Genomic DNA, 12,098 nt, shown 5'->3' on the forward strand with positions numbered 1-12,098 from the left:
CAGTAATAATTGTCAACGTTATCTCTTAATATCACATCTTGTCTTGTCCAAAGAGATCTTTGGGCGCTTTATTCACTCTAAGGCCCAAATGGCAGAGCGGAACGGAACAGCTTCTTAATCTTTTTCAAGCTGTTCTTACGTGTGGGAAGAGACGCAGTCAGGTGTAGGACGGTGCTGCCAAATCTTGGATGAGACCTGTCTTGCTATGAGGATTGATGAACTTGATTCACTCGTTGGACACTCTTGAGTGTTGACCATCGCCGTTCAGTTGTCTGCCTTTGCCCATGGGGAATGCTTCATGGAAAAAGACTGTCTGATTTCGTGATCCCCTTTCAAACAACGCTTATCTAGAAGCATCTCTTCGTAGTTGACGTCTCAAGGCACTGCATGGATAGTTTCTTGTTCACAGTAGAGGAGTGAAACTCCCCTTTTCCCTAGATAGTTAAATATGGGTTCATATAAGCGGTGGTTAAACAGGCATCTCCTGGACAGGTGTGCCACATCTCATGAGGTGGGATTGTGGCCAAACGTCTGTCCAGTTCTGTTTATAAAATATATATCTTATTTTTAAAATCATCATGCGGAAGTCATCAATTTTTGTGATAATTTTCCAGCATGGAGCTGACCCAACGCGTAGGAATCGCGATGGCTTAACCCCACTCCAGTTGGTGCGAGCTGGTGATAGTGATACGGCTGATGCGCTGAGGGGTGATGCGGCGTTGTTGGACGCCGCTAAGAGGGGAGACCTCGCTAGAGCTAGGTGATTCATTTATATAATAATCTATTTGTAAATATTAACTGTAATATTATTTTTTAATTGAACGCCATTTTACTTAGGAAAATAGAGATTTTGTTAGATTTTTTGGAAATACTAAAGCTTTGTAGAGTTTTGTGATTTATGATTAAAATTTAAGTAATCAACCAAAACACGCCTCTTTTCCACAGACTATCAAACTGTCGATATTAAATAAAACGTCAGTTTTGACACATGACAGATAGTAATCTAAAGGATTTCATAAAAGTTCTTAAAAAAATCATTGTAATCGAATTCCTAATTAGAATCCAAAAATCAAAAAGCATCTCGTAAAAATCACATGACAACCCTAACGTCTCTTTCCACAGACTAATAAACTCAATATTACAATTCAATGAAACGTCAGTTTTGACAATTGACAAATAACAATCTCAAGGAAATATAATTATTTCCCTACATATATATACGACTCGTTGACTACGCTTGTGAAAAACCACTTCTGTCTGGTGCTGCTCCATCATTGGAGTTTACCAGATGCAGCAACTTTTTCCCAATCGCAATATCTTGATATATGATTATTTCATATATATGATTCTTTTGATTTTAACCATTAATTAAAAACTACTTATAATAAACAAAATTTTTGACATGTACCACGTAATAATTGTTACCTAGGTAGGTACCCACAACAGAGACTGCTGTGTCGTATAGCGAAAGATGAATTTTGTAGCAACCCTTTTGTAATGAGTAATGTGTTTATAGTTAATTAATGTAATGTAAATAATATTCGTAAAATTTCAGAAAACTAATAACCGCACAAAATGTCAACTGCCGTGACGCGCATGGAAGGAATTCTACGCCTCTTCATCTCGCTGGTAACGTACAATGTTCTTATACAGCCTTTTTAGAGAGGATCGTTTTAAAATTCTAATTGACATGAGAACGTCTACAATAAATCGATGATAGTTGTCCGCATGCAGTCATTGTCCCGTTACGGACATTGTCCGGTTACGCACATTGTCCCGTTACGCTCGTTGTACGCTTGCGCTGATCCACTCGATTGGAGTATACGTCCGAGGATTCACCTTGTTTGTAGTAAAATAGTGATAATTCAATGGTATTTATAAAAGTTTTGTTATGACATTGTCACGTTAAACTATCGTCCGTAGATCGACTTTTCAGACAACCATTTTTTACTGTTATAACTGTATTTTTTATTAATCAACGCGATCAAGTTAAGAGCGTACCAAAAAGGCACTTACGCACTTGCGAGTCTTCTGGTACTGTGAGTTTTGCTTCACATCTGCACAAATGCTGCTTCATGCTGTGTGCACAAAATGTGTCCAAGTATGCATGTGACTCCTGGGTCACCTTTGAAGTGAAGCTTCTTTAGGCGCATGAGGGTAATTTTTTTTACAAAGGAAACGTCAGTGAAAAGGGAGAGAGCGATTGAGACCGATTGAGAGAGAGAGTGAGAAAGGACGAACATAGAATGAAGGAAATTGCCACGAGTCGAGAGTAGGGAGCAGGCAATTGAGAAAGATCGAGAGAGTGAGATGGAGCGAACGTCACATCACACACAGTGCCATGGAGCGAGAGGTGGGAGAGAGCTATAGTGAGGAAGATTGAGAGGGAGTGAGAAAGGACGAACGTAGAATGAAGGAAATTGCCATGAATCTAGAGTAGGGAGCAGGCAATTGAGAAAGATCGAGAGAGTGAGATGGAGCGAACCGCACATCACACACAGTGCCATGGAGCGAGAGGTGGGAGAGAGCTATAGTGAGGAAGATTGAGAGGGAGTGAGAAAGGGAGATCGAGAAAAATACACGCTGTTGGTTAATGTATTCCTTTCGTAGTTTAGATGGCAATTCTGTCGCATAACGTCTTAGGGAGCGTTCCCCCCCCCCCCCCCATGAAACGCGCCGTCACGTTTCTGTATCCAATAGTAAATCATGGAAAGTGTAAAGTACTGGAAAGTCGAACATAATATTATCAATAAAGCGTAATTAAATCCCCGCCCCGCATCTTAACGTTATGCAAGAGGAACCCCCCCCCCCCCCAACATTCGTTACGTAATACTTGTGCCGTAAACGCAGATTTTTATATATGTATATCATCATTAGCACGTATACAGTGCTCTTTTGGGGCTCTTATCCACTTGGGAAGATCCACTTCTGACATGTGTACTTTGTACGTACGCACTTTAATTTTTTTATATGTTTCTTCAGTAAGAAATGTTCGTCGTCGTTATACGTCTATGTCTGTATTTATCTTAATACTCGATTATAGTATAAACTTTATTTTATAAACAGCCGGATACAACAACCTGGAAGTAGCAGAAGCCCTACTGGAAGCGGGGGCAGCTGTATCAGCCAGGGACAAAGGGGGACTAGTACCACTTCACAATGCAGCATCTTACGGGCATTTAGAAGTTGCAGCGTTGTTACTACGAGCTGGAACTCCCCCCAATGCTGCTGATCGTTGGGGCTTTACTCCCCTTCATGAAGCTGCTCATAAAGCCAGAACGCAATTGTGCTCTTTGTTGGTGAGTAGACATCGGTCTTTTGTTTCTCTTCCCCGGACAATTCTGGTGAAAAAAATCCCAGAATTTTTTGGATCATTTTGAATGTGAAAATTGGACTAAAGACGATATCTTCTTATGTCTCTTTCTGTTGCATAATACTCTTTTCTTCTTGCTCGTATGTATAATTATATATTATAAAAATTAATTCCCTGTAATAGACAAAATATACACGATCATCGCATACATGAAGCCCTTTAGATTTTCCCACTCCTAAATTGTAATATTACATTCTCCTTTCTGATGTCCAATAGGTCGCCTGCTTATATTCTTTACTGGCAATGCCCGGGGGTATCACTCGCTTAGATACTGATCTCGTGGTGGTAGAAAGACAACTAGCTCGGACTATATATATGTTTTAGTTGATAATCAGTTTACTAACAAAAGAGCCCTTTAGTTTTCCCCTGTACACTGTCATAAGAGAGACGCTGAACAGGAAGCGGTGGAAACACTGACGCTTCCTTGCTGACCACGACGCTCACTCATTACGTCTTTTTTAATGTATCTTCAGCTCGCTCATGGGGCAGATCCCTTCCTGAAGAACCAAGAGGGGCAAACAGCCCTGGAACTGGCGGGGGCTGACGACGTACGGTCCCTGCTGTCAGACGCAATGACGGGAGCGGCAGGCGGCTCTTCCGACTCGGAGGCCGTGTCCGTCCCGACAGCCTCGCTCTTACCCCCACCACAGCTGCCGGTCCTCTTGCCTAGTGGGGATACAGTGCCACTTCCGCTTCCGGTAAGTATATGCATTTGAAAGTTGGCTTCTTGTGCTCTTTTAAAACCGTTCAGTAGTGTTCGAATACTAATAATAGTATTACTCCAGGTAATGGCAAGCAATTACTGGTCGGAGGGGTCAAGAGGAAGCTTGGAAGACGCAGCGGGTAGACCTGCATCAGCCCTCTCAACTTCTGAATCTCTTCAAACGTTTCTTACTAGGTAAGTCATTCGCCTCCCTTTAGAGGCGCTGCTTTTTAGGTCTCAGATTTCTGGACGAAACCTGGAGATGGATTCTACCATCTGAAGGATGAGAGTCACATGGCCACTAGGCCTGCACAGCTCTCATTCTTAATACATTTCGTGAGAGAATTGTGAATTGAGTTTAGCTTTAATGACGTCATCGCGTAAACTACGGACTAAAAAATATTACTGAAAGGTGCACGTAGTTTTTCACTGACAGCAATGAATGGTGCTTTTCTTTCGAATCCCTTGGCTTTGGTGAAAATACCAGTCTTTTTTTTTTCCTATAAGTCGTTGACATTTCAGCATCGGCCTAGAGCAGTTGGCGACGGTGTTGGAGAGGGAGCAGATTACGGTGGACATCCTCTCGGAGATGTCACACGAGGATCTCCGGGCGATAGGCGTGGCTGCGTACGGGCACAGGCATAGGTTGATGAAGGCCGCCAGGCACAGTCTGCAATCGCATTCCGGTAAGGTCTAACCCTCACGAACTGATCCCGAATCGAGAACTGTCAATTTGTTTGACATTTGACAACACTTAACTGTCAATTTGTTTGACATTTGACAACGCTTAACTGTCAATTTGTTTGACATTTGACAACGCTTAACTGTCAAAATCCAAATTCTGGCATTTGGGAGTTGAAGTGTTTCAGAACGTCTTTTAAACTTAAGTCTCATTTCGGGAGCGTTCACGTCTGTTTGACATTTGAAAGCACTTAAGATTTACGGAAATTGTGACTTGTTTGTGTGACCTTTTGGAATGGGTTTAAACTCCACTGGGTAACCGCTGACACCTCTCAGGGTGTAAGGTGTATGCTTCTCATCACTATCACTTCTGAGGCTTCCCTGAGAGATACGACCTCCAACTCTTTGGTACTCCTCCAGGGCCAGGCCAGGGCAGGTTCAAGTATTACGTAATAAATTTGGGGGGGGGGGGGTCCACTTGTAAAAGTTACGATGCGGGGCGGGGATTGAATTACGCATTATCGTTAATAATATTTTGCACTTTCCAGTACGTTACACCACATAATGGTAACTTTTAGTAATAAAGAGTCACTGGGGGGTGGTCGTTTGATGGGGGGGGGGGGGGTTAACAATCTCCAGAAATTGCGTGAAGTAATTGAACGCTCCCTTATACAGAAGACGCGTGCGTGTACGCGTCTACGTACGCCAACGTTACAATCTCGTATTTAACTGGAATTTCCAGAATGGTACGGCGGCACGACTCTCGTGGACGTGGCGTGTGGGGCCGGAGAATGTGGTGATAGTGAATATGTGATAATAGAAAGAGAGATGCAGGCTTCGGTGCGAGCTCATCGCGATCACGCTGGTGGCCACTTCACCAGATACAACGTTGTTAGGGTGAGTAGAACACTTTTTTTTGCTCAAATGTCCTCTCATCGTTTTGATAGAATACTAAAGATTATGTCCAAAAGTCTCTGACAGTAGCGATGCTGGTTGCATCGTTACTTAGATACCTGCGCACGCGCTCGTGACTCCTGATTGGTCGTTACGAGTGTGTCACTGTTTTTCTATCAATATAAGATGTTATAACACTTAGTCTTTGGTTAACACAGCTTTTACACATTGAAAGAAAACAATGTTTTGTAACCGGATTAAAGCTATTTGTATATAAATATGTAGCGTCAGGCCCCGACGAGTTGTTAAGATAACAAACACAAAGTTTTCTCCCAATCACTTGATTTATTCCAATTCTAATTTCAGTCTCGTTAATTCAATACAATTTTAATCGCTACCCGGCTACTCGGTAGTTACGTAACGTGTGCACCGGGCAATGGTCGATGAACGACTGCCCGAGTTGTGCGCGCGCGCTGCTTTATATAGGTTCTGTAGTGGGGATCGAGTGACACATCGTACGATCGTTCAACTAATCGCCCGTTGCACGTTGTTTTACAAAACATTTATAGTGGCACCATCAGTTTTACAAAACATTTATAGTGGCACCATCAGTTTTAAAAAACATTTATAGTGGCACCATCAGTTTTACAAAACATTTATAGTGGCGCCATCAGTTTTACAAAACATTTATAGTGGCGCCATCAGTTTTAAAAAACATTTATAGTGGCGCCATCAGTTTTAAAAAACATTTATAGTGGCACCATCAGTTTTACAAAACATTTATAGTGGCACCATCAGTTTTACAAAACATTTATAGTGGCACCATCAGTTTTAAAAAACATTATAGTGGCGCCATCAGTTTTACAAAACATTTATAGTGGCACCATCAGTTTTACAAAACATTTATAGTGGCACCATCAGTTTTACAAAACATTTATAGTGGCACCATCAGTTTTACAAAACATTTATAGTGGCACCATCAGTTTTACAAAACATTTATAGTGGCACCATCAGTTTTACAAAACATTTATAGTGGCACCATCAGTTTTACAAAACATTTATAGTGGCGCCGTCAAATATATTATAAATAGTCGATACCAACTCCGGGGAAATAAATACAGATAACACAACTTTCTCTACAGCTGTGATACTTTTGAAATTCAACACCTTTTGTCTTCAGTCACCGTGACCACGCGAAACGTCGGAAAATTTAATTAATTATAAGTTTATAATAATACAAATAGCTTTAATCCGTTTAAAAAATTGTCTTCTTTCAATGTATTAACACTTATGTTTTTCGCTTCATTATGCAATTATAATATGCAATTATGCAATACTAAACATTATTTAGCTTAACTTAAGATATGCACTTGCGTGCGAGCGAGACAGACGGATAAACATGATTTATGACGTAATAATTATTATGTGTACGTAACGTATACTGTTACAACCAATCAGAGAGCAAATGCCTCAAGTGGGGTCGAGGCGTCATCTTGGCTTTGGGACTCCACCCACTAAGCACGACGAAGTCCATAACGATGGAGTGATGATATATCTCCGACATATATGTATATATATACTACGAGTATATATTTATGTTTGATATGATATTTGTTTAATATTCCATAGGCTAACAATTGCCGTATTTTTCTGAATTTTCAAGATACAAAAAATTGTGAACGGCCGCCTATGGGAGCGTTACGCGCGTAGACGCAGCGAGGTGACTGAAGAGGCGGGAGGCGCGAGTGAACGGATGCTCTTCCACGGTTCGCCGTTCATCAACGCTATCGTTCAGAAGGGGTTCGATGAACGACACGCTTATATTGGTGAGAAATTTTTACGACTCAAAATGTTGGTCTTTGTCCTAAAGAATTTTTCAGGTAAGGCAGCTTTCACGTATTACGTAACGAATGTTGGGGGGGGGGGGTTTCCTCTTGCAGAACGTTAAGACGCGGGGCGGGGATTTAATTACGCTTTATTGATAATATTATGTTCGACTTTCCAGTACTTTACACTTTCCATACCTTTACTTTCCATGTTTTACTATTGGATACAGAGAAGTTACGGCCGCGTTTCATGAGGGGGGGGGGTCAAGAATCTTTATGTTATTTTTCCCTCTTATATGTCATAGTACATTTTGAGTTAGGTTCGGTTGTCGTTGTTGGAGGAATGATCAAGTAAATGATGCTGTTGGTTTGAAGCTTTGATCAACTGTCTTATATGTCTAACTAAGATAACATTATTTGTTGACCAGTGTAAAGTGTTGGCCTAGTGGTTTTAGCGTGCGACTCTCATCCCTGAGGTCGTACGTTCGATCCCCGGCTGTGCACCAATGGATTTTATATTAGCGAATTTAACATTAGCTCGAACGGTGAAGGAAAACATCGTGAGGAAACCGGCTTGCCTTAGACCCAAAAAGTCGACGGCGTGCGTCAGGCACAGAAGGCTGATCACCTATTTGCCTATTCAATTAACAAATGAACATGAAACAGATACAGAAATCTGAGGCCCAGACCTAAAGATTGAAGCGCCATTGATTTATTTTTATGATTATTAGCTAAAACATATATATATAGTCCGACTTAGTAGTCAATCCATCACCACGAGATCGGTATCTAAGCGAGTGAAAAATGCCCCGCATTACCAGTATAGGTAGGCGACCTATTGGACATTATCGGAAACAACTTGCGAGTATGGGACTCAATATTGGCTTCAACTGTCCGATGATTGTTTGCGTTTTGTTTACGCTTCTTATTATTAACTAAAATATTTATATGTGACTTAAGTAATGTTAGTTTATAGGACTCGTGTTATCACTTATTAAAATCGCTTCTAATGAACACATACACATATTATAGAAAACAAACAAATTAAAAAAAATCTTGTTTTCAGGTGGAATGTTCGGCGCGGGAATATACTTTGCCGAACATTCGTCGAAAAGTAATCAGTATGTATATGGGTTCGGCGGTGGATCCGGCTGTCCGGCCCACAAGGACCGGAGTTGCTATCTCTGTCATAGGTGAGTGAATTGACAAATCAACAGACATTAGATGTTCGACGTCCTGGTGGACAGGAAAACTGTCTTGTTGTGTTTCCACCACACCAACTTCCTTTCTAGTTTAGATCAGGTATACAATAAATAAATGTTAAAATAAAATGTGTTTATTAAGGTTTAAGATACAGGTATCACTTATTCCACGTCATTAAATTTTAATAAGACATCCCAACTGATGGAGAAGACAGGATGTAGGCCGAAAGAAAAAGCCGGAGTAAAACTCTCGGTACTCTTTTAAAATAGCAAATCATCAAACAACACTTATTTTAAAATAAATATCGCAAATTAATTAGAAGTAGCCTGTCCAGCGCTAGTCCCAGGTCCTTTAACCAACTAGAGAATTTTAATACATTTCTTAAATTTATTAAAAGTCAGAGATGAAATAGCCTCTCGGATTTTATTAAAGAAGCGTATCCCTTGTCAAAAAAAATAATTATAGTCTAGCGCTAATCCCAGGCCCTTTTATCAACTAGATAATCGCAAACTTTGTAGTAAGCCTTTCAACATAGCTGTTATTTAATACATTTCTTAAATTTATTAAAAGTCAGAGATGAAATAGCCTCTCGGATTTTATTAAAGAAGCGTATCCCTTGTCAAAAAAAATAATTATAGTCTAGCGCTAATCCCAGGCCCTTTTATCAACTAGATAATCGCAAACTTTGTAGTAAGCCTTTCAACATAGCTGTTATTTAATACATTTCTTAAATTTATTAAAAGTCAGAGATAAAAGAGCCTTTTGGATATTATTAAAGAAGCGTATCCCTTGTCCCAAAAAAAGAATTATAGTCTAGCACTAATTCCAGGCCCTTTTATCAACTAGATAATCGCAAACTTTGTAGTAAGCCTTTCAACATAGCTGTTATTTAATACATTTCTTAAATTTATTAAAAGTCAGAGATATATGAGCCTTTGGGATATTATTAAAGAAGCGTATCCCTTGTCCCAAAAAAAGAATTATAGTCTAGCACTAATTCCAGGCCCTTTTATCAACTAGATAATCGCAAACTTTGTAGTAAGCCTTTCAACATAGCTGTTATTTAATACATTTCTTAAATATATTAAAAGTCAGAGATATATGAGCCTTTGGGATATTATTAAAGAAGCGTATCCCTTGTCCCAAAAAAAGAATTATAGTCTAGCACTAATTCCAGGCCCTTTTATCAACTAGATAATCGTTAATTTTGTAGTAAGCCTTTACACAGTTTTGTTTTAATACATTTCTTAAATTTATTAAAAAGCAGAGATAAAAACAGCCTTTGTGATTTTATTAAAGAAGCGTATCCCTTGTCCCAAAAAAAGAATTATAGTCTAGCACTAATTCCAGGCCCTTTTATCAACTAGATAATCGTTAATTTTGTAGTAAGCCTTTACACAGTTTTGTTTTAATACATTTCTTAAATTTATTAAAAGGCAGAGATAAAAACAGCCTTTGTGATTTTATTAAAGAAGCGTATCCCTTGTCCCAAAAAAAGAATTATAGTCTAGCACTAATTCCAGGCCCTTTTATCAACTAGATAATCGTTAATTTTGTAGTAAGCCTTTACACAGTTTTGTTTTAATACATTTCTTAAATTTATTAAAAGGCAGAGATAAAAACAGCCTTTGTGATTTTATTAAAGAAGCGTATCCCTTGTCCCAAAAAAAGAATTATAGTCTAGCACTAATTCCAGGCCCTTTTATCAACTAGATAATCGTTAATTTTGTAGTAAGCCTTTACACAGTTTTGTTTTAATACATTTCTTAAATTTATTAAAAGGCAGAGATAAAAACAGCCTTTGTGATTTTATTAAAGAAGCGTATCCCTTGTCCCAAAAAAAGAATTATAGTCTAGCACTAATTCCAGGCCCTTTTATCAACTAGATAATCGTTAATTTTGTAGTAAGCCTTTACACAGTTTTGTTTTAATACATTTCTTAAATTTATTAAAAGGCAGAGATAAAAACAGCCTTTGTGATTTTATTAAAGAAGCGTATCCCTTGTCCCAAAAAAAGAATTATAGTCTAGCACTAATTCCAGGCCCTTTTATCAACTAGATAATCGTTAATTTTGTAGTAAGCCTTTACACAGTTTTGTTTTAATACATTTCTTAAATTTATTAAAAGGCAGAGATAAAAACAGCCTTTGTGATTTTATTAAAGAAGCGTATCCCTTGTCCCAAAAAAAGAATTATAGTCTAGCACTAATTCCAGGCCCTTTTATCAACTAGATAATCGTTAATTTTGTAGTAAGCCTTTACACAGTTTTGTTTTAATACATTTCTTAAATTTATTAAAAGGCAGAGATAAAAACAGCCTTTGTGATTTTATTAAAGAAGCGTATCCCTTGTCCCAAAAAAAGAATTATAGTCTAGCACTAATTCCAGGCCCTTTTATCAACTAGATAATCGTTAATTTTGTAGTAAGCCTTTACACAGTTTTGTTTTAATACATTTCTTAAATTTATTAAAAGGCAGAGATAAAAACAGCCTTTGTGATTTTATTAAAGAAGCGTATCCCTTGTCCCAAAAAAAGAATTATAGTCTAGCACTAATTCCAGGCCCTTTTATCAACTAGATAATCGTTAATTTTGTAGTAAGGCTTTACACAGCTTCTTTCATTGGAAATTTTGTGGTAATAGACAATATTATTATGGATAAGTGTCCCTTTTTAATCCAGATTACTGTTTATACGTTTGAATTGCTTTGTATATGTCTTTATATTTCCTCGCATTGGTTCCTATGAAGATGGGAAGATGGCCTGGAAGAGATCGCTCGAAAGCGATATACGCCAGTTGACCTCTTCGTTTAATTCTGTCAATTGTATATGCTCCAGTTGAAACAGTTTGTATGACTCAAAACTTGGCGATTAAAAAGACTAACGGAGAGTTTTTTTGCCAGTTCTTCTTGTCTTCGCTCTTGGCTTGCTTTTAGAATCAGTTTAACATATTGTTACGAGTTAGGAGATCGGATAGAAAATGCCGTGGATTTATTCAAGGGTTTATTTATTGGTAAATCAAATGAGGAATTTATGGGCACAATTTAATAGCAGAGATGCACTAATTACACACACAAAAACAATCACTTATTACTTCACTATTGCACACTTCACACAGTTCTTTATCACTTGTAATCACTTTATTCGCACTTTATCGCTTCGGTGTTCCTCTCGTGTAATCGCATTCAAAACTAAAGGCGACTAGTCGCGTTTCGGCTCGCTTATATATCCCTGGGAATAATTCTAAACAATATTCGAGAACTTTCTAGGCGGGCTTGCTACTGAGTAGCGATTGCGCAATTCTAGAACGTCCGCAGTCTTTGTCTCTTTCGCACGTTGCTCCGTCCTTGTCGTACGGCGTTCTAGAGTGCTCAGTCTAGTTTCGAGAAAGTTCTGATCTTCTCTCTCTCTCTCGTACCA

General features: G+C 38.8%; 1 protein-coding gene across 1 annotated transcript in view; it reads left to right on the top strand.

Annotated features, from left to right (window-relative positions):
- The window catches only part of LOC123717978 (poly [ADP-ribose] polymerase tankyrase), a 42,336-nt gene that overhangs the window by 28,072 nt on the left and 2,166 nt on the right, over window positions 1-12,098 (top strand). The window contains exons 14-22 of the mRNA XM_045674287.1: window positions 615-760; window positions 1,556-1,629; window positions 3,067-3,299; window positions 3,847-4,071; window positions 4,159-4,271; window positions 4,599-4,762; window positions 5,500-5,654; window positions 7,315-7,477; window positions 8,544-8,670. Of these exons, the coding sequence (XP_045530243.1) occupies window positions 615-760; window positions 1,556-1,629; window positions 3,067-3,299; window positions 3,847-4,071; window positions 4,159-4,271; window positions 4,599-4,762; window positions 5,500-5,654; window positions 7,315-7,477; window positions 8,544-8,670 (1,400 nt within the window). The remainder of the gene's footprint in view (window positions 1-614; window positions 761-1,555; window positions 1,630-3,066; window positions 3,300-3,846; window positions 4,072-4,158; window positions 4,272-4,598; window positions 4,763-5,499; window positions 5,655-7,314; window positions 7,478-8,543; window positions 8,671-12,098) is intronic.

The sequence above is a fragment of the Pieris brassicae genome, chromosome 14 (assembly GCF_905147105.1).
Source record: "Pieris brassicae chromosome 14, ilPieBrab1.1, whole genome shotgun sequence".
In the NCBI taxonomy this organism is placed as follows: domain Eukaryota; kingdom Metazoa; phylum Arthropoda; class Insecta; order Lepidoptera; family Pieridae; genus Pieris; species Pieris brassicae.